The sequence below is a fragment of the Perca flavescens genome, chromosome 9 (genome assembly GCF_004354835.1).
Source record: "Perca flavescens isolate YP-PL-M2 chromosome 9, PFLA_1.0, whole genome shotgun sequence".
Taxonomy (NCBI): domain Eukaryota; kingdom Metazoa; phylum Chordata; class Actinopteri; order Perciformes; family Percidae; genus Perca; species Perca flavescens.
In genome coordinates, this window is record NC_041339.1 from 11190386 (window position 1) to 11213272 (window position 22887).

Genomic DNA, 22887 nt, shown 5'->3' on the forward strand with positions numbered 1-22887 from the left:
CAGCACATGTAGCCTAAGCATCATTTGGCCTACCTCCCTCCTGTTTTGCTCTTTTGTTGTTAATGTATACCCCTGGACTGTAATATTTCAGATGTGTTTGAGCAATGTCCAAAACTTTGTGCACATTCAAAATACAATATATCTGTGTTCTCTGTGATTTGGATGTCATGATTTTGAGAAAAAGTAAGTTATAATCGGCTACCTACCATTAGTCTGCAGTGCATACGTGATTGCTCTGCTAAAGGTAGAATAGACCTTCTACCAGACACAGAGCCCGTTTGGGTGTTTGAATGAGACAACGAGTTTAGCTAGGCAAGTGGCTGTACCATAGGGCTGTACACCGCTCTACATTGGAGGTGGAAAACCGAATCTACTGCAGAAATACACAGAGCACAAGCGCAACACATCTGCAGCATGTCAACAGCTGGCAGCGTCCGTTATAACCTGAAGCTGCGCTGTAAACAGGTCTGCTTCAGAGCTCCGTGTGTCTGAGTCTGAACCATAGACTGTAAACATCACGTCACAGGAACTTCAAACTAAATCAGTAGTGTTGTGCTCCTAAACTTTGTGTTGATGGCATCAATGTATTAGACTGATTTGGCTATGACTCCGCGAAAACTGCACCGGCTTTCACCAGGCTTTCACAGCTTTCCTCACGGAGAGCGGTTGCTAGGTGATAGCAACAAATACAGCATGATCGGACCCGCGCGTAGCTGCCCGTTCTATTCGCCTCGGAAAAATAAACTGGACAAATTTACAATCGGGGATAAACTCAAAACATTCGGGGCTGAAGACCGGCAAAATCACTCACGCTGCTCCTGGTGTAAACCGGGACATTTTAGCGTCCGACAGTCTTTTGTCAGGACTCGGGACATTAACTTCAAAATCGGTCAAACCGGGATCTGGTCACCCTAATCCTTAGCAAAGACTTTTTCTTTAGTCTGTAGGATACGATTTGTAGGACGGGACGTCTTTGCAGCACCACAATACTTAATTCAGAATGGTTTGACACATATTTAACAAATATTGTGCCGTGCCATTTGGATATTGCAATAGTCCATATTGCAATTTCGATAAAATAGGGTGACCAGATTTAAACAGAACTAAAACAAGGACACTGCGTGACGGTAGTGCTCGTGCTGCCTTACCAGCTTTTTAAAATACGAACATGTGCCAGCCCAGGTCGAACATAGACACAGACAGATATTTGACACAATTTTGCCAACAGCACATGACCTACTGTTCACAGCGCAATAGAATTATCTCAGTTAATATTCCTTGAATGTTCTTGTATATGTAGCCTACATGACTAATAAATAATATTAAAAAGACATTGAGTGAGTTTGTGTGGGATAACTTTATTTTAGGAATTAAAGCATTCTTCTGCAAAAAAATGCACCCACTGAACTTGTGAAAAGGTATTTTCATTGCATGGCACTAAGCGAATTATTTGGAATTGCTGCCACAGGGATTGAACTAAAGTTATGGTAACACTTTACGGTAAGGTACATGAATTATGAATTAATGCATGAATTAATTCATGATTTGGCATTACTTCATTCCTTTATAGCTTATGAATCATCAGAATTGACATGAGTTCATAGCCTCATTCATGACCCATGCATGAACAACACATCAACTAAAGCATTAGGTAAGGTGGGTACATCAATAGGCACTAAGTTGTGTCAAATCAGAATTTGCACATGATTATTTGTATCTTCTAATGAAGAACTGAATGTCCACAACATCCAAATATGTTTACCAAGTTTACTACAACGACAGTAGCGACATGTTTACAAGTTACTTAGTTGTCTCACGCTAGCAACATCTTCTTCGTCTTTTAACCAGAGTCAGAACCTTAAATAGGACCTACATTTTTGAACGGAATCTCCCTGCTTTTGAAATGCGCTAGCGTTTCCACAATAGCGTCGTCCGGCTGACTTTCCAGCGGAACTGAGGGACTGGTTAAAATGGGACAGATAAGAAGAGGCATTATGGCAATGTTTACAAATATACAATGTAACAGCTGCACATAATATATAGCGCAGACCTTTGATTAACAAACACACACAGACACACACACACACACACACACACATTGTTAAAATCATCGCTGGACTTTTATTATTCTTTCTACTGGGTTTAGTTAATGAGTAAGACTTTAATATGACCACATTGGCTATGTAATCGCTGACAACCCGGGACAATTTCATAGTGGTTGGTGTAAACGGGACAACGTCTGACAGGCTTTGTCCGGGACAGAATTTGGAACTGTCCCCGGTCAAACCGAACGACTGGTCACCCTACGATAAAATCACGTTAATTGTGAAGCATCCCTTAGCCCCATCTGTGTTTTGAACACTCTATACACTACTCTGTGTTGTGATTTGATCACCCAGTGTAACATCACGGTATGCTGGACTACCTGTTCCTGTGAGTTTTGACAGTCTGGTCATTTTACTTTCACCACATCTGAACCCATGAAAGAGAGGGCTAACACTAGCTAAGCCCCCCCTCCTTTGTATACAGCAGGATAACCAAAGTGTACAGGGCTGCTGATGACTCAGCACATGTTGATATAACATCTACAAAAGTTACATCAATACTAGTTACCGTAGCTTCATAGCCTCCCTTTTCTTTGTGGAAGCTAATTTATACAAATTTATATCACAGCATGTGTCCTCCCAAATGTTTAATGTTGTCAAGGACAAGTAGCCTAGCTTTTAAATCAATGTTTGATAGCGTGAGAAGGCGTGGCCTTAGCGCGCCACAGTTGGCATTAAATGCGCCACATTCTTTGCCGTCTGCTTGGTGTGTCAGCACCTATGGAACTTATTTACCAATTAAATGGGGGATTTCTAGTATATTATGACTCCATGATAAACATTAAAATGTTTGTTTTTCAAAATGTAGTAGGCCTATGCATTACTCTGTATCAGCAGCACCAATCATTCTGTAGTCTCTTGTCAGTAATTCAAGAAGGATACAATATCCTAGACTCTAGGGGCCGAGAGCCACAGTTTAACAGATACTGTAGTCAGTGAACTTATGAACCTTCAGTCTATAGTGGAGAAATTCAAACGAAATCCTACACAAAGACAACCTGTAAGTCACATCATGCATCATTAAAGGCGATGGAACAGATCAAAGAGTAGATGAATTGAGCTTTTCAGCTTTCAACAGGCGCTGCAGATACAGTATTGCTTCCCACTATCCATGCCACCTAGTCATAGCACAAGGGAAAGAGCCTGACAAGTGAGCATTATGACAGAAAAGATTATGTTGAGGTTCATGGTCACATTTCTTTAATGTACAAAACCCTCTGAAATACATTTACTGCTGTCTGGGAGAATGCGAAAGCCTTACTTTCTGCGATTGAGCGAAGGTCCTCGTTGGTTTTAAAATATGCAAAGAAGTACATACTAACATTAACCACTGCCTACATTATTTATCCTCCTGAAAAGTGTTTTTTTTTTATCAGCACTAGGCCTGCTTCACTTTACTTTTAAATATTCAAATTAGAGCGGAACTAAAATATCTACCAGGCAAGAAAAGGGCTCTTCTACATTTGATTTTTAAATGAAGCTCACAAATCTCATGTTTGGCTAAAAATGGTTTGGTTTATTGTAAATTCTGTAGAGATGCATTTTCAAAGGAATTGCCAAAGGCCTAACTACCCACAGAGACTAAAATACAGTTTTGACTGAAGGAAAGCTCAAGTTGATTTCAGTGACAAACGTATAAATAAATAAAAGAAATGTTTCCCAGATTACTATTTGATGCAAGTAATGAATTTAGTTCCACTTTGAGTAATGACTTCAAATCCACTCAAAAATGTACTAAGAGCATGGTATGATAGTGTCTGAGAGGTTCTTAAACAAAATGTTTTTCACGGTAACACCATAAGGTCATAAACTAACAGATGAATCTCTCAACAGTTACTTTGTGTCCATTTCTCCGTCTTTAGTAGTTGATTCTCTCCCTGATGTGAACTTTATTTAGATGGCAGGAGGTTTTAGAGGGAGAGGAAAAGCTTTTACTGTGGTTTACATTGGCCATGTATCATTGGGCTTACTAAAAAGTGATGAGCTGTTCCTTGCTTTTAGCACTCAATCTTTCCCCCCGCTCTTTATTCCCTAACACCCATCACAAATTTGGTCTGGTATGTGACTGCTAATTTATCCTTTCAATGTATGATATCCTGTCATCTCCTCATTTGTCCTTGAGTGTTTCTAATCTGAGATAATCCCAGTCAAATCCTTTGATTGTGTGTTTGGACGTGATCCATCTCTAAAGAAGCAATTTAATGGGCTTCATGGCACTTGGTGTTAAGTCATTTTATCTAGTGGATTGATGTGAATGCTTGTTTTAATAAGTGATCTTCATGAATAGTAGGAGACGTGCCATTTAATTAGAGTGTAGACCTGTCCCATACCAACAACTTCTTCAAGGTTTTGTTTTTTTTGGGAGCTGAGTGCTTTATTAGAGAAGGTATGGAACTCTTCACATTTTGCATGTGTTTTAACTAAAAAACTGTGAAACCGTGAACTCTTAAACTATGCACATGATCTTTATGTACATGATGTGGTGCTAAAAGATTGCATGACCCAGGCAAAGGGGCAACATTCTCACTATGCTGATGACTCATCTAGATGACATGGAAATAAAGATCCAGCATTGTTCCTGTATTGCAGGGTAGTGCCAGTTAGTATTAGAAATTAAAACTTAATTATCATTCCTTTTTTGTTTAGTTCTAACATAACTATTTATTTGTATGCTAACTATGGAAAAACACAATTGGACAAGCAACACACAGGTTAGATTCATCCTTTATTTTTGGTATATTTTAACAGCATGTTGTCACTTTTAAGAGAAGCTTTGAGAATGACAACTGAACCGACGTGTTTGGTTAACCTAACACTATCTTAGGTAAAGAGCTTGACTGGAGTCACCTGAGTGCAAACTTCCCCAAACCAAAAATAAAAATATATATTATTAATATTAATATTAAAATTGATAAATGTTCGGTCCTGAGGTAGCATTTTTTCTACTGTTATGTGTAAGCAGGTAATATGAACCTACTACAAGAATAAATAACATAAATGTACAACAAAATAACAACAAATAAATTGTGACTTAATTCTTTTCCATATGACCAAGGCATATATATATATATATATATATATATATATATATATATATATATATATATATATATATATATAGGCCTAAAACAGAACATTGTAGGGGACCTGGCAAAGTAGGCTGCTGAAGGAAAAATAAATGCCATAACTGTTACTTTGGAACTTTCCATTAATATTTTCACTTCGTCAACATGCAGAAATATGTGTGGGGGAAACTCCAAGATCTGTTAGTCATCATTTCCCAGCAGTGAGAAAACGTGACGGTTTGTTGCAACACTGTGTTGTTTATAAGAAAGCAATCTCTTCCATTACATGCTCCTCCATTGTGAAATATTGCCAACCTTATAACTTATTTTCCCTTAAACAAAACAATGCATGTGGCAAAAAAAATAATTACCTTTGTGGTGTTTTGTAATCATCACTTTCCCATTCACTACATCTGTTTTAAAACTTAAGTCTTTGCAGTGAATGCACCGGCGTTCACCCCACAGCTTTTTTTTTGTTCTTTTTTTTTTTCCATTTGGCTTCCTGTCATGACGTGCTTCAGTGTGCAGCTGTGTGATTGGCTAACCCGTTTTCCTAACTTCCTCAAAAACAAAATGACAGAGCGATCAGCTGACAGTGAGTGCAGTAGTAGAAAGTTCACATACACAGTAGTACATTTTAGATTTTGACATGTTGCTTTGTCTCTTAATGTACTTATAACCACAGCGAGAGAAAACTGAGGAAAGTTAACAGGAAGTGGCATCTGGAAGTGCTCAGAAGTGAGTGGAAGAAGTCGTCTCCCAGCAACAACAAAAAAGTGAAATATGGGCAGTGAGTACCAACCACTGACTTCAGCAGAGTCATGCTTATTCATAGGTATGTAGGTTGTTTCATGAGGAACATATATTAACACTTTTATACATTAATAGTAATATGATTATTATCAGTTTTCTTTTTCTTAATCTGATAACTACTTTCTGACACCCAGGTGAAACCACAGTGAGGCCAGGGCCTGTATCTATCAAGCATCTCAGAATCCCTCCGAGGAATTATGTTGAAAGTTTAACTAGGACTAAACCCATTCCTACCTCAGAGCAGAACCCAGGGTCACTTATGATTCTTCCTGCACTTGTTTTCTACAAGTTCTTCTCCTAGGAGAGTGGGATGACACTCATATGCAAAGTAAAAATTATTATCATGTATTGTAGTTTTCTGAAAGTTTTAGTTAGAAATTTTAGAAAGTGGTCAAACAAGAACCATTTTGACATGTGTTATTAGTCGCAGTTAATTAGGTTATACTGTATGTGCAAAATATTATGCCAAAATGAATAAGTAGCTACTTTAAATATCTTAATTAATTGTTTTTACAATGCTGATATATAGCCTGTAAATGTGCAGTATTACACGCGCAGCAATAATCCCCCTCTCACCGTTAAAGGGGCACCCAATTTGCACATCACTTTCAGTTTAGTTATCACATACTTAGCATAATATCTGCTGTGGCTCTGAAAGGAGCTTTCCGAGGTCGGAAAAATAGACCTGATGATGAAATCATCTTTTTATGATCATCTATTTTATCAGGACAAACTGGGCTATTAGAATATCTGTGCTGCAGTGATGTCACTTGAATGTAAAATGAAGTTATGGGACCATAAAGACAAATGAAAAAGTAAAACGGAAATTGAATCTCACAGATATTTATTGATATCACACACACAGCAAGGCTACACAAGCATTTATGTTGTCTAAAAAAAGTTCTCCTATGTCTTGGGAGTCAAACAGTGAGAAAATGAACATTATAATTTATACAGTGGACAAAATATCTACATTTCTTCAAAAAAAAAGTCCAGACGCTTTTGACTTCATGGGATTCACTTACTCCAATTCTCCACCGGGCGTGTCTTTGCTGCGTTCGGCTGCGTTCAGTTTTGTTCCGCCTCCTCCGCCACGCACAATAACACACACAAGACCCGACTCGTAGATTATATTGTCTCTACAAGTACTTTACAGAACAATCACGTGTTTATTAGCTAGTATCTACCTTCCTCTCCAAGCACTCCTGTTATTAAACTGTCTTTTGGTAAACTGACTGGATGCTCTTCCTGTTTCACTTCCCGGCCGACTGTCTGAAAGGCTTAAATAGACCTGGCACTTATCTTTAGCGGAACTGAGGGGAGAGCTGCTTCATGCATGCTTCTGGGATGCGCCGTGGCGCGGCTGGTGGAATATCAAGCACTGACTTGAATGGCAGCGATTGCTTTCATGGGGCCACGTATCCATAACACAGCACAGACGCGCCTGGTGGAAAATAGGGGTTATGCCAATACTCACGACAGTAATGCCATTTTTCTCTCTGTCAGGGTCAGTCACATTGAACTATTCTGCACTCGGGTCATTCCTCTTGACCAGGGATCTTCAACGTTTTTTAAGCCAAGGACCCCTGGACTGAAAGAGAGATGGAGCAGGGACCCCCCCCTTCTACATATATTGTATAAAATTAAGCTAAACTGGGTTTACAATAACATGGACAGCCTAAAGCCTTTATACATACCTTTTTAGTGCATAATACTAAGCTATTAAAAAATAGGTGGTGTGCTAATAATATGTTGGACTCATGTTAAGCCATTTTAATTTTTTTTTAAACTTTTAAAAAATACAATAATTTGGGGGCCCCCCTCCAGTAACTCTGAGGACCCCCTAGGGGTCCCGGACCCCCTGTTGAAGATCCCTGCTCTTGACTATATACAATCTTTGTTTCATCTGCAATGATGCACACACACATGGATAGTCAGACCAGCCTTCCATTGGTTAACAAGACGTAAACAAGCTTTTGATTGGTCGGAATGCTCTCCCAGAGCATGGGAAACTAAAATGGCGGTTAGCATCAAAGCTAGGGGCGATTAAAGACCGAAAATCCATAAATTATGAACATAAAGTTTATTAATCTTGGATGTAAGATTTTGATTTTTTTTTTTGCTCAAAGATCCCAAAAACGCTTAAAAAAACCTCCTGTAAGGGCTACGAAGACACCAAATACATCAGTGGAACAGCGTGAGTGTTCGCTTTTAGCTGCAGTAGATGGTTAATTTATACTCGTTATGGTTATAAAATGATTAAGTCATGAATCAGAGATACAGTTTTTTTGTCGTATATAACAATCTCGGGTCTTAAGATGGTATTGAGTTGTATATTGGCAAATGAAAAGTTGCCGGAGTGCCGCTTTAACTTAATAACTTAATAACTTAAAGGAGCCCTTACAGTATGAACATATGTCTCAAACATTAAAGGCCCATCACTGATCATTTTAAATAAATAAATAAATAGATGATTAACCCACAATTTGCATGAATGCAGCTTGTGGAAATGAATGAATTTGTTATCTGATGCCTTATATGAGCTAGCAAAGTTTGATTCACTGCTGCTGTCATTGCGGATTGAAATCATCACTTTGGATAAGCTGCATTTTCCTTTTTTCCCATTTTAAGGTTGCGATGAGGTCAGTTTTTGAACAGTTTATGTGCTTGTTTTTGCGTACAGCAAAAGTATAACTTTATTATATTATAAACTTAAAGTAATATAATTAAAGTCTGAAAGTTTTGGGCCAATTTGGACTGATTCCCTACTTTGACATGTTTGATAATATATCTTCATACTTATATTATAAATGTACTGTAGGTGTGTATTTAAAGTAAACTGCCATACATGTGAAAAGTATGGAGAAAACATTTAGTAAATCCACCTTCGAGCAATTATCTCAGTTTTAATATTGGTTAAAACATCCAGAGATATTCAGCAGATAAGTCTACTCTATACTCGCATTTTGTGAATTCTTGAATCACATTATAGCTCAAATAAAGAAAAATAACATTTGAATTCACATTGGTTAGTAAAACACTAATATCTGCTTCCATCTAGAGGGGCTCTCGGCCTACGCTTGGAAGTCGTGACGGCCGTGGTGTTAACTTACCAACCCCCCAACCCCCACTTAACCCCACCCCCCATTGTAGCCAGATGGCTGTCACACAGGCGGTTCCTTGCCCAGACCATGCTGATTTCCCATCATTCTTTTGTTAATGAGGTCGTTAGCAATGCAGCTTTAACAATTAAATGATCTCAATCTGGCATTTTCCCCATTTGTTTACTGTATTGTGTACCGTACGGTGTTTGTTACTCATCCAATACCACTGCACAGTTTGACTACTTCTGTTGAGAGTATGGCTCCTATTATGCTTCTGTAATTTTCTTTCTTATGATTCATGTCTGTGACACTGTGAAGCAGGGAATTAAAACATCACTGACAGACGCCCACTACTAAGAAAGCCATTTTTCTGATAGTCAAGTAGTATAAACTGAGCTGTTGATAGAGTTTGTGTTGGTACACTGTCCTCTGTGATAGTGGGAGATCAGCGTCTTTAACTGACAAACTTTGTTTTAGTACATCATCACCCTGTATGGAAGCAACACAGCCTGGAGCTGCTGCTGTTGCTGCTGCACAGAGGAAGTTTTGTTAGCTGTTAAATCGCGGCGTTGAGGGTGGCTTCAGCCAGTTAGTAGAGCACTCACCTTCATGTGAACGCTGCGAACACTGACACCGCTGACAGTTAATTATGGGTGTCACAGATCCCGCAGACGTGTCAGCTCGGTAACGATTGACGCCACCGCATGTTTACATCTCTGTTGTAATGTTGTTTTCTAGTTCTTTTCTCGGCAGCAGTGCATCTGTTATTTAGCTCCAGAAGTGCCTCAAGGCATGCCATAATGATCGTAAAAGCAATACAGATTCAGGGAATGAAATTTAAAAAAAATAGGACTTGTGGGTATAATTTGTGAACCTGCCATCACAGTACCTTTTGGAAATGTTTTTGGTCAGACTGCTGAAACACACAGACTGCCTGTTAGCTAGACTGTCATAATCTATATGTATGTCTCTGCACAGCTCCATTATTTTCTGCAAACTCTTCTACACATACAAAGTTATTTTGACAATGAGTGAAAACCAACTAAACTTGATATATTGCTAAGACAGGCAGATTAAAAAGGAAGCAAACATATGAATTTTGACACACAGTAGTGTTTGGAAAGTACCTCACTAGAATGATTTTCATTATTAGGCCAGGTGGCTGGTGTCAGTAACAGGGAGGTAAAGCTAGTGGCACGACCTTCCATATCCGGGATTGCACTGTTGCTGCCGGAAATTCCGCCATATGGCCGTTACCTTCCCCTTTCTTTGAGTTGGAATTTTAAACTCCTCATGTCCCTGCAGGGTAAATCCAGACAGCTAGCTAGACTATCTGTCCAATCTGAATTTTCTGTTCAACAAACAGACAATGAACACGATGTGAGAGTGACAATGGGGAACAAAATTCCGTTTTCTATTTAGTGATTATTTTCAACTGCTAGAATCTTGTTCGTAATTTTTTGATTGTTTTTGTTGTTTGAATTCATTTGTTTACGTGCAAAATGTAGTTACTTTTACTACTAACCAAAATTATAAATTAAAATAAATTTACTTTTTATTCTGCAGAAAAAAACATAAAAGGCAAAACTGCTGGGGAAATTGTCCTATTTAAGCAAAAACTGCTTTAAAAAGAATAATTAAAGCCCCACAAGGTAATTTTACAAGATGGCTCTGCCAGATGCCAGAGTGAGCCGTCAGCAGGGGCGATTCTAGGATCAGACCTTGTTTAAGAATCTGATTGATTCTGATTGGCTGGGAGGAGGACATTAACCCGGCATATTATAACAGACAATAAATGCAAAATATTGAACATATGAAAACACTATGTCTAAGTCACTTCATGGACTACCAGAATCAAATCAAATGATAATGAGGTGTAAACAATAAATAAATAAAAAATAAAACTTTCCTTGACTTGGTTACAGGTGCATAGTGTTGGCGACAGCAACACAGGATATTAACCTGTTTCTTTGAACCTGTAATTGTTTGCCCTCTGTCGCTAACAGACAAGTTTGCAAACTCTAACTTGAAGCACTAAAAAAAAAAAAAAAAAAATGTATTTCATTTTTATTATTATAATTTTTAGGGTGGCTGAGATGAAATTTAGGCTTGAACACCCCTAAAAAGGGTCTAAAATCGCTACTGGTCGTCAGACAGAATTTTCAATACACAGTAACTGCACATTCTCTGTGGATAACCTTTGTTAAATTTGCACTGCTTTGTCATGAGCAAGCATTTAGGAGATGGAAAATAAAATTGGACAGGCCTGTACCTAGTCTTTATTCACGACCATCCACTATCTCAATTCCGCCGGATATTTGCGCCGCCCAAGATGATTGTGATTGGTTTAAAGAAATGCCAATAAACCAGAACAGATTTTTCTCCCATCCTGGGAATGCTTTGTGAACAGACTCTTCCGCAGCTTATGGAAGAAGGTCTGGCAAAGGCAGACTACAACACGTGTCTAACAAATGTCAGATTTCTGACTTTTTAACCAAAATGGGTTCATCAGGGTTTTTTCTATTTATTTCACAGCTTGTCTCACAGACATTAATGCGAGGTGAGATATCTGCCTGGTCAGTAATAAAATCTGCTTACACAGAATGTGATGGTCTACATTAAAAAAAAAAAACCTTTGATTAAAAGAGTTTTTCATCCGAAGATAGATTTTCACCTGAAGCAATCTAGTTCAACGAGAGGCCCCAAAGGAGACAGGAGCCTCTGAGGCAGCAGTTTATCCCCCATTCAGGCAAGCGCACAGATGACAGCTAGCCTTCACTGCTGTCTCCCAATGTTTTTATGAGATGAAACCAACACGCCTGGCTTCTAGCTACTGGCCAATATTTAGCTTCAAATGCTCCTGTTTGGGAATCAACGAACGGAGATATTGGTCAAGTTTTCTGTTAAATCAGAGATGCTGGTTGCTGTGGGTAACCCCAGCCCTGGGCTAGGACGACATGTCTGGCAGCTAGCGCATGATGTATTCCACCGCTCACCTTTTAAGTCCACTCCTAATTGAACCGGGACAAACGATTTTACTGCAAGATATTAGGCACTGTTTCAGCTGTGAGTTCAAATCCCAAGTTGTAAGTTGTGAAGGCAGCAAAAAATGTGTTGTTGTTGTTAACAATTAACAAATCCTGATCCTTCTTTTTGAAGAAAGTACCCTGCCTCTCGACCAATGTAGGCTGGGATACGCTGTCTGACATTAACAGAACTTTTAGCAGCTTTCAGTTCATTGTCTTTGTGTCATGGCTCCACAACTTTTGGTTCAGTTTCACCGCTCTTATCAACCTCATTTCCAGCCGCAGCAGACAGCTGTTATCCATCAGGAGGTGGAGGCTATCAAACCAAAGTTAAATATAGTGACTATTTGACTTATAGTCAAAAACACAAATCCAACTGAATGCTAATGTCACTGGTTATGGAAACAGACAACTGTTTGCTAACATGTTCACCATAACAACTTTATATGGTGTACATCTTATATTTCTCAGATGCTCTGACTGACTAATAATTCTGGTGTATCTGACATACAGCGTAAAATCAAACATACAGTGCAGTCCATTAACTACCAAACAGATTGGCCCATTTATGATTCCTAAGGATGCAGTCGGAGGACAGCATTTACTTTATTGTGTCATCTTTTTAGTGAGTCAGATAAGATGTGTTTTCTACATTACCTATATCTTATCAATAACAATCCAAATTAAATGTAAGCCATTAGGTAATTAGGTACAGGCCTGTCAATTTAATCTTCCAGCTCCTCAATGCTTGCTAATGGCAAACTAGTGCTAACTTAACAAAGGTTGTCCTCAGAAAATGTGCAGTTACTGGATATTGGTGTATTGAAAATTCAAAATTAATTTCTTTAAAGGTCCCAGGGCATGAAAACTTCACAAAACTCCCCCCCCCCCCCTCTCTCCTCCTCATTGTGGGACTGGCTCTAGTGGCTGTAATTCTGCACCAAGGCTGAACTTTAGGAAAGAGACTTCAGATACAGTATTAGGGGACCACTAATGTCTATATAAAAGCATCCAAAAAGCACCATGTCATGGGACCTTTAAATCAATCACAATCGTCTTGGGCGGGGCTATGCACGGAGCCCCGGTACCTCAGCAAAATAGCCTCGGGAAGGAAATTGTTTTGGTGGAACATGTACATTCAAAAGTTGTTTTAGTCGTGCTACAGAAAGGGAAGGACATCCTGCCGAAAAGGACATCCGGCGAAATTTCCGGCAGCAACCGAGCAATCCCAAAAGTGGATTGTTGGGGATATAGACTAGGTACAGGCCTGTCGATTTAGTCTTTCCAGCTCCTGAATGCTTGCTCATGGAAAACTAGTGCAAACTTAACAAAGGTTGTCCACAGAAAACGTGCAGTTACTGGGTATTGGTGTATTGAAAATTCTGTCTGACGACTCACTCTGGCATCTGGCAGAGCCCACTTGTAAAGTTACCTTGTGAGGCTTTAATTATTCTTTTTAAAGGAGTTTTTTGCCTACATAGGAATATTTTCCCCTGCAGTTTTCTCATGGATGTTTTTTTCTGCTGAATAAAAGTACATTTATTTTAATTTATAATTTTGGTTAGTAGTAAAGTAACTACATTTTGCACGTAAACAAATGAAATAAAACAACGAAAACAAACCAAATTACGAATAAGATTCTGGTAGTTGACGATAATCACTAAATAGAAAACGCATTGTCATTCTCATGTCTGCATAGTCGTGTTCATTGTCTTGTCAGGAATGTCAACCTGCAACAATTACCTTTTAAAGCCCAGGTTCACTTTGGCGGCACTCCCACTGGGAACTAAATAAAGGTCTAATGCTTGAGGGAGCTGTACAGGGTTGTTGAATGCTCTATTAGCAAATAAGTTGCAGTATAAGTGGGAATATTTGCAAAACTCATTCTCAAAAGAAAATACAATGATACTAGGATAAATCCTGAGTCAATTAACCATTTCTTTTTCTTCACATGAATTCACGTTAATCTGCAATGGCCTTTGATGCACTGTGAAATCAGTGCTAAACCATTCATAACCTATCTTTTCCTCTTCTGCTACAGAGACGTCAGAGTGCTTTATATGCAGGATGTTGAACTTCAAGCCAGTGACCCACTGAGGAATTTCTGTAACTGCAAGAATTTACTTGCCCATCACGTGTGCCTGTCCACGTGATCCGAAGGTAAGAAATACTTTACATGTAGGAAACTTCGATATTTTAGTCTGGCTGCTATTCCTCATCAACCAATTGTGAGAATTTGAAGGCTAAAATGTCTTTGGCGTAGGTTTTGTTTCAACATTGGGGGGTACACACACATTATAACTGGGGGGTCTGGAGGTTCTCCCAGATATAATTTTGAGCTTCAAACACTTCATTTCCTGCATTCTCGCATTTTTCAAATGTCTTTATTAATGTAAAGGAAATTATTTTTCTCCTGCATTGCAAATCAACATAAATCTATCTTTATTTCTCTCACTCCTGTTGTGTTCTTTAACCCCCCAATGTAGCACAAGTAAACATTTATTGTTTTCCGTACATGTTTTGATCCCCCATGATATTTTTGAGGGGGACAACTCTTCCTCTACTAAATTTTATCCCCTGCATTCTCGCCTCCCCCCTCTCCCCCGAAATATACGCCTATGTTTGTTGGTCTTCTAAAAGTGAATAAATTAGTTTGCCACGTTAGCATTCTGTATTGAGACAAAATGTTGCTGTTTTCCTCAAGGTAATGAGCTAGCCTTCAAATAGCAATACCAATTAGTTTTAATGAGGGTTGCAAACAATGATAACACATCACTGTTATACTGTTGAAGCACAGCTGAAACCGTGAGAAGGGCCTCATAATGGACTGGTAGAAATCCAGGAAGCTATCATGCACCCGACACCTGTCACCTATACCGCAAAATGGCTTATTAACATGTGTAGCACTCCTTAACCCAGTAGTTGTATTGATACTGTGGTCACTGATGTGTTGTTTTTTGCAATGCACCTTCCAAAAGATCACTTTACACTCTTCTCAGTTAATGAAATGTAAGTTTCTGTAGGTGGGATACATTTCTCTTTCTGTTCAGGCATGGTGCCTATTGCTGCTCATGCTAATTACTCTTCCTCCATTAATTTTCAGCAAACTGCTGCTGCCAGAATTGTAAAAATGTATAATTAGCTATGTATAAGTATTTTCCCCAGAAATTAAAAGTTGAAGTTAAAAAGTAAGTGAAGAGGTGTGTTGATGTAAAAATGTAAATTTTAACTGTAGATTTGTTTACCCCTCAGCTGCAATTTTTCACAAAACTAAAAAAATGTTAGAAAAAAGTAAAAAAAAAAAAGTAAAAGACAGCAGTAAAAAAAGTTTTTTATGTCACATAAACATGAAAATGCACTTTCGGAGATTTTTGGTTTGCATGGATAGATGTTTTTATAATCACTGTATAACTACCTTAAAGGGCATCAGACCAGCACTGGTTGAAAGCACTGGGCATACTAGGATATACAATATTCTGTAACTTAAAGCTGCACTAATCAATTTTTGTATATGGCTCAAATGACAGAAATCAAACAGTCATTTTTATTCATAAATCCACAGAGAATTATCACCCAGCCCTATTGTTCCCCACAGCTCTACAGAGATTTTTTAGCCTTATTTAGCTAATCGTTTTATGCAACTTTACTGTTTTAGTTTACAACTTTTATCAACCCTGTTTCAGTAGTAACCACTGTTATCAGCAAAAATAAAAACACTGTAAACTATGAACACCAAACACCAGACTGACCAAGTTAGCAACTAGCTGGTGAACATAGTGGAAACAGGCATGCGTTTTTATAAACACGTTAAATAAATACAAAAAAAACACCCAACAGATTGATACAGCTTTAAGTATATGTAGCTATTAAAATAAAATGGCAAGCCAGGTTAAGGGGAGGTCCACCAATTTCAAAAGATTAGTTTAGTAGTCATGGGGAGTACTACTAAGCCTGTAAAAACAGTTGTATATACTGTAGTTTTACGTCACTGTGGGGGACCTTTGTCAAGACTGAGAAAATTACCCTGATGACGTCATCAGAGTTATCTAGGCTTGGGCTTTGAGATCATATTCTTTTACACAAAAGACGTTGTGTGGGCATTTAACAGGCAGGGAGTATCTGATGAATTGCCACGCCATATGGTTAGTGTAGTATCCAGTATTTATGGAGCTTGATCCATGCTAGCGACTTAAAGTCAGGATATCTAGGAATCTGCTGTACCAATATAAGTCTCGCTTTGCCAGACCTCCACAGCGCCAAAAAAAGAGGGTCTGGCTAGTCCACACTGCATTCCAGAATTGAAGAAAAACTTGCTCTGATTTATTGGCATTTCTTTAAACCAATCACAATCGTCATGGACAGCGCTAAGCACCGGACAGAGCCACGGTGCCACTGCGAAATAGCCTCGGGAAGGAACTTGTTTTTTGTGGAACATGTGTATGTTCAAAATTTGTTTTAGTCATGCAACAGAAAACTCAGATTGAACAGATAGTCCAGCTAGTTGTCTGGATTTACCCTGCAGGGATCTGAGGAGCAGTTAACCATAGTCCTCATAAATCCACCGGAGTTTAAAATTACAACACAAAGTGTAGTGGCAACTTGTCAAAAAACTTCTTCGCGGGCGCCCGGATAGCTCACTTGGTAGACCAAATACAAACCAAATACAGAGGTTTACTAATCAACACAGAGAGCCCGGCCCGACCTCTGACCCCTCTCTCCCCTTTCATGTCTTCAGCTGTCCTGTCAAATAAAGGCCTAAAAATGGCCCCCAAAAATAAGAAAATATACCTTCCTCGCCACTGATTGCAGGATGTACAGTGTTCTGACTCATGTAGATCACCATGTCCAACTTCAACATGCAAGGCTATCCAAAGAAAGAAAGCAAATGGTAACGGACATCCCAAAAAAAGAGTGAAATGGAGCAATCCTGAAAGTGGAACGTCGTGGATATAGACAATACCAATATTGATCAATATGTTTTAAATCTGTATCTCTTAAGTCACCCAGCTATATGGAAGTGCAATACTACATTGCTCGAGTACAGCTTTGACTAGATAGCCTAAGAGCAGATACAGTGAAAATGAATTCAATCTGTGTCACTTATTCACTTTTGGACTGTACAATATCTGTATTTCCATGTGTGGTACGCACAGAATGCAACTCTAAATAATAACATCCAGTTCTAACTCTGTATCAGAATATACTGTGTGTATCTGTAAGTTGCTTTACTGTACATAATATATGAATTAGTTATTATCACATACAATCATTGTATATTAATTAAGCATAAAATGTGTGTCTGCTGTTGAATGGTTTGCTGTTGTGCCATCCACTCCTGTGAGCTTTGGGTCTCTTTGGATACTCCACAAGTGGTAGACATCATGCTACAGCAGACCTTTCATCTGCAACACCCAGCTGTCAGAGTAAGAGCCACTTCCATTAAGTGTGTGTCTTCCCACTATACAATTATATACAGACACACACACGCTCAGGCTCATGAAGCAGGCACACACACACACACACACACACACACACACACACACACACACACACACACACACACACACATGCACGCACAGAACACCGCTCTTTGCTGAGAGTGTGTGCTGATGCTACGAGACTACTTTAGTTTTTTGTGCGTGAGAGAAGCAGACAGAGAGAAACAGAGAGAGAGAGAGAGAGAGAGAGAGAGAGAGAGAGAGAGCGTGCAACCTTTTAGAGTGCTCAGGGTAGGGAGCCCCTTTCCCTTTTACAGAACAGAAATCAGCAATTGACCTGTCACTTTTGCTCTGATAGCCATCTCTGGAAAGGAGGTCATGCACATATGTCTAAAGTGCCTCTTAACCACATTTTATGAAGCCAGAAAATGTAATCCAATAATGATTTGACTTGCGAGAGAGAGACAGAGCTAGCCAGCTGGGAGTGATAGCATGCACCGTTAGCACTCCTAAAAGCAGCTTGAAGAAAAAAAGGGCAAATTCCACGTCCTTATTTAATTTCACCCACAACAGTATCACACTGATGTTGTCACCAAAACAGGCTGCATTCAAACAATAAAACAGCGCTGGCATTAATTTCCACAACTGTTGATACGTACTTCAGCATGTTTGCAGCCGAGGACTATCTGAATGACTATCATCTGCACTGAGCCAAACCATACGCTATCTTTTTTTAGACTGCCTCATTTGTGCCCCCCTCTCTTTCCCCATTTCAGGTTCCCAAAGACAAATAGCATGGCATAAAAACTAATTAGTAACCAGGAACTAGTTAGGAGATGCCCTTTGAAAAACATGTCCTGAGGCAGAATTTAAATATAGGGACAGAGTCAGTGACTGAGTGTGCCTAGGAGATCCCGGCCTCCAGGCGCGGCAGCACTTTGACCCCCGACCCTCATTACAGGGAGTGCATTCCTAGAGGGGTGAAACCCCTCGCAGCACAAAGTACAAGGGCACGGGGGGACTGTATGGCTTGTACCACACCAGCCAAGTGTGGCCTGGTGTGTCTCACTGCCCAACGACAGCTTGAGAAAATACAGAGCAAGGATGCAGGCTTTTGGAAAGTAATGGTATACCACACTTGCTATCCCGACGGATATACAGTATATAATATGTATTTTAATTTCTACTCTATTGAAGTTAATAGGAATGATATTCTGCACACAAAAAAAAATGCTCTTCAGAATTTATAACCCAATCTATCTAAAATAAAATACATTGTAGTTAGGGGGGGAAGAAGTGAGAAGAGGGGTTTGGAAAATGGCAACAACTTGCTGGAGAGTAAAGCACTGACCAATATGAACACATGAAAAACATAGAGAGAAGATAAGTTTAAATGCTGACATGTCAGCCCACCCCCCCACCCCCACCACCAGCCCACTCATGGGTTGATAATTCTCATCACTGCAAACAGACTTGGTTTACATTCATTAGCCCAACACTCACAGCAATCAGGCCATAGTGCCAGGGGCAATGGTTGTCTTTATAAAAATCACATTGCCTAATGACAGTGTTCTATAATTATATGCCATTAACATCTATCAAAATGTGCTCCTACATGCCATGCATATTAGCAGTGGATTTGGCAGTTTGTGTTTGTACAACTGCTTTTCTTGTTATTAGCATATTCAGATAGTTAGCACCAGCTTAAAGATTATTGCCAACGTTATTTTTGTTTCATGTGCAGTCCTGTCGTGTGAAGTGGTACATTAAGTGTTTGCATTAAAACATCTAGTTATGCATGTCCATCTATTAATTATGATACTGATGAGCAACATTGGATAAAACACACACACAACTAAACATTTCACAACAATGTGAAATGTTGTGTTTTCTGACACAACATTTTTCCTATTTTGTTATTGTGTTGGCGTCTTTAACAGCTTTGGGTTAGAGATGCAATTACATTTTCAATTTACATGTAATTAGTTTATTGATCAAAACACAAACAAATGATTTCTCACTCATGCATGTCATTCTACAGTCCATGCTTTAGAACTTTGGATGGTTCACTGTCACTAAATTACTTTTAAATATTGTTTCCTTACAGGGATTTGGGAGTGAAGACAGGCTGCGCTGCATTATCTGCAAAGCCAAGGCAAGTACATCAATAGGTGTGTGTGTGTGTGTGTGTGAGAGAGTGTGAGAGTGTGAGAGGGAGGGTATTATAAAAATGCAATGACAGATCTGATGATGTCTCATTCTTTTAATCTTCCTGTGTGAAATGTAGGTAGCAAGCATTTAAGCAAACACCGTTTAAGTCATTAAACAGTGACTGGATCTTACAAAACAGATTTAAACAGAGCTGATCCATAATACTAATGAGCAATCAGGTCTTTGTTTTGCTCTGTGATTTAGCTGATTTTCCAACAGTTGTGTTGCTTATGAGCTGTAAGCTGTCTTATATTCCTTATTATTGCAGCAGAACACTCGCCCTTGAAAAAAGGAGGGACAATATTTGGCAAAGGATACAAGCCATGTAATGACCAAATCTGTATTCATTTCATGAGCAGAAATTAATCACGCTTTCCTGTGGTACATTGCTAATGCAAATTTTCCGTCAACACATTGTGTTTTGTGTTTGTGAGTTTATTCGTGTGAAATGTTGGAGCTGATGTGTCATCACAGATGGGGTTGCATGCTGGATAAGGTGGCTACATTACTAACCATCTCAGATTAGGAAGTGTGCTGTTGATGTGTTGTATGTATTCATGCTTGTGCCGTGGGTCAAAGCATCAAGTGCTGGCTACGGAGTGTTTTATTCATTGTTTGCTCCACAGCAGCGGGTTGACAGTGTGATCTTTGCTGTCTGTTCTTGTGTGTATGTATGGGAGGGATCCACGCGGTGGAAGAAAATGTCACAGTTACTCTGACAACGACCTTTCAGGATTTCGGAGATATTTTTTAAACATGAAATCATGCACACACACACACACACACACACACACACACACACACACACACACACACACACACACACACACACAAACACACACACACACACACACACACACACACACACACACACACACACACACACACACACAGATTCACACACTGATGAAAGTTAAATGAAACATTTAGTCCGTGGGGAAGTCTCACTGATTGTTGTTATTCATCTAGGAATTTGTCTTTGTCTCCATTTGGGGTCAAAGACCAATTGGTCCGGAGTGTGATGCTTTCTTTTATCCAAGTCAACATGTCTCTATTACATACAGCTGGAGTTTTTCTTTACCAAAAGGGTGATGAGTATGTTTTCAGGACATGGATTTTAGAGTTGAACGGAACTTGGAATTCTTCTCAATTTTTGTATTTCAATATAAACTATAATGATACAGTGGGTATTGTGTATATTTTTCTAAAGAGGATAAAACCTATTTGTAGAAACAGCATTTAAACTTGAAGCCCCGGGCTGAGTGTTTCCCTTGGCAGTGGTTGACTGACATTTGAGAGCCAGGGATGCTGGGAGATATGCTGTTAACTTTCGTGGCGTGCTACTGACTGGAGTCATAATCCTCATAATCGTATATCAGACAAATGATAACACAAGCCCACATAGCATTTGTTATCAACCATACATAGTGATGTAAGACACCTCTCCCTTAAAGTCATGGTTCAGAGTAATTTCACCCTAGGGTCCTTTGCACCATGACCTCGAGCCAAACACCCCCCCAGAAGCTTTTTTCACCTGGGTCGAACATTGGGCGAGTTAGCGTAGAGTAGCGTTATCAGCTGAATAGCTTAGTGCAGGCGCTAATGGATCCAGGTTTGTATCTCGTAAATGACCCCACTAATAATGCCTGAAATGATAACAAACTTCTACACTAGCACAAATAGGTTATGCACTCATAAAACGATGGATTGGAAAGTTTGTAAGTACACCAGAAGTTTATGTAAATAACACTTGCCTGTTGGCTTCTGCTCTCTGCTGCTGCTGCTGAGTTTTTCAGGGTGAAAAGAGGAGCTGCCGCAATGTGCAGTACAACAAATATATGGTGTTTTCTGAAAATTAAACCACATAAACCTATTCTGGTACAACCTTTAAATATAATTATGAACCTGGAAATGAGCATAATATGAGCACTTCAAAGAAATGCGAAACAACCCAGAGCGTTTTCTCCTATCCAGGAATGTATGTGTGCTGTAGGGGCCAGTAGGGGCCAGACCTTACTCCGCAGTTCTGTGGAGATAGGTCTGGCAATGCTAGTTAGCCTAACTTGTTGCCAATATAAAGACTGGTTTCCACCAGATATTACTTTTTATTTATTAAGTCATTTGTTAAAGTGCTCATATTATGCTTTAGGCTTTTTCCCTTTTCTTTATTGTGTTATATATCTTTTTTGTCCATGTAATAGGTTTACAAAGTGAAAAAGCCCAAAGTCCACCCCAAAGGGACTTACCATCTCCAACAGAAAACACTGTTCACAAACTGCTCCAAACAGCTCTATTGTAGTCCAGCCTTTACTTCCGTGATGGACGTGGCGTGCGTCACTTTGTAACACACATTATAATGCTCGCCTAGCTGCTAGCGTGGCACGCCCTACTCTGCTTCTTACTGGCTTGTAGTGCTGACCTAGGTACTGCGCAAGTGCGACTCCCAACAAAGATGTAAGAGAAGTGAGATGCCTCACTCGGTAGCTAAAACAGAGAGCTCAACACACAGGGTGAAAAGAGGAGCTGTAGCAATGTGTAGTACAACAAAAATATAGCTTTTTTTTTATTAAACCATGTAAACATATTCTGATATAACCTCTAAATACAATTATGAACCTGAAAATGAGCATAATATGAGCAGTATCATTGGCAGTTCCTGTACATTCAGTGTTGTATTTGTCACACATTATAACAAGACTAGGTCAAAACCTAGTATATGTGGCTGGAACGTGTATGGTCAATGTGCTAAATTGTGCTAAATATATTATAACTTCCTGTGTGGCCTTTGGAAATGAAGTGATATTGCTTAGTGCCCACCCACACATATATTGCACTAATTAAGTCACAGTACTGACATCATCAGTTCAAGCCAAAAACTCATGCTCCCTGGAGAACACTTATGCACGGGGCGCTGTAATAAAACTTACATTTCTTCTTTTTAATAACTTCAATTTTGCAACAAAGTCAAGTCAAAACAAACTGCTTCTTACCTTATCTGTTCAACATGCTGCACTATTATACTTTATCAAATATTATGCATTGGACCTAACCTATAACCTTAAAGGATTCTGTGCTGTAGTGTACTGATTTGCTGTAAAAAAAAAAAGAAATGTCCCCATGATATA

At 39.2% G+C, this 22887-nt stretch overlaps 1 protein-coding gene across 3 annotated transcripts in view; it reads left to right on the forward strand.

Annotated features, from left to right (window-relative positions):
- The window catches only part of LOC114561536 (uncharacterized), a 125423-nt gene that overhangs the window by 21290 nt on the left and 81246 nt on the right, over positions 1–22887 (forward strand). For 2 of the 3 annotated variants that reach the window (XM_028587593.1, XM_028587594.1), the window contains exon 3: positions 19659–19706. In XM_028587593.1, coding sequence (XP_028443394.1) covers positions 19659–19706 — 48 coding nt within the window. Of the gene's footprint in view, positions 1–17426; positions 17537–19658; positions 19707–22887 lie in introns of those variants that run through there. The other variant, XM_028587595.1, reaches the window with a different exon arrangement.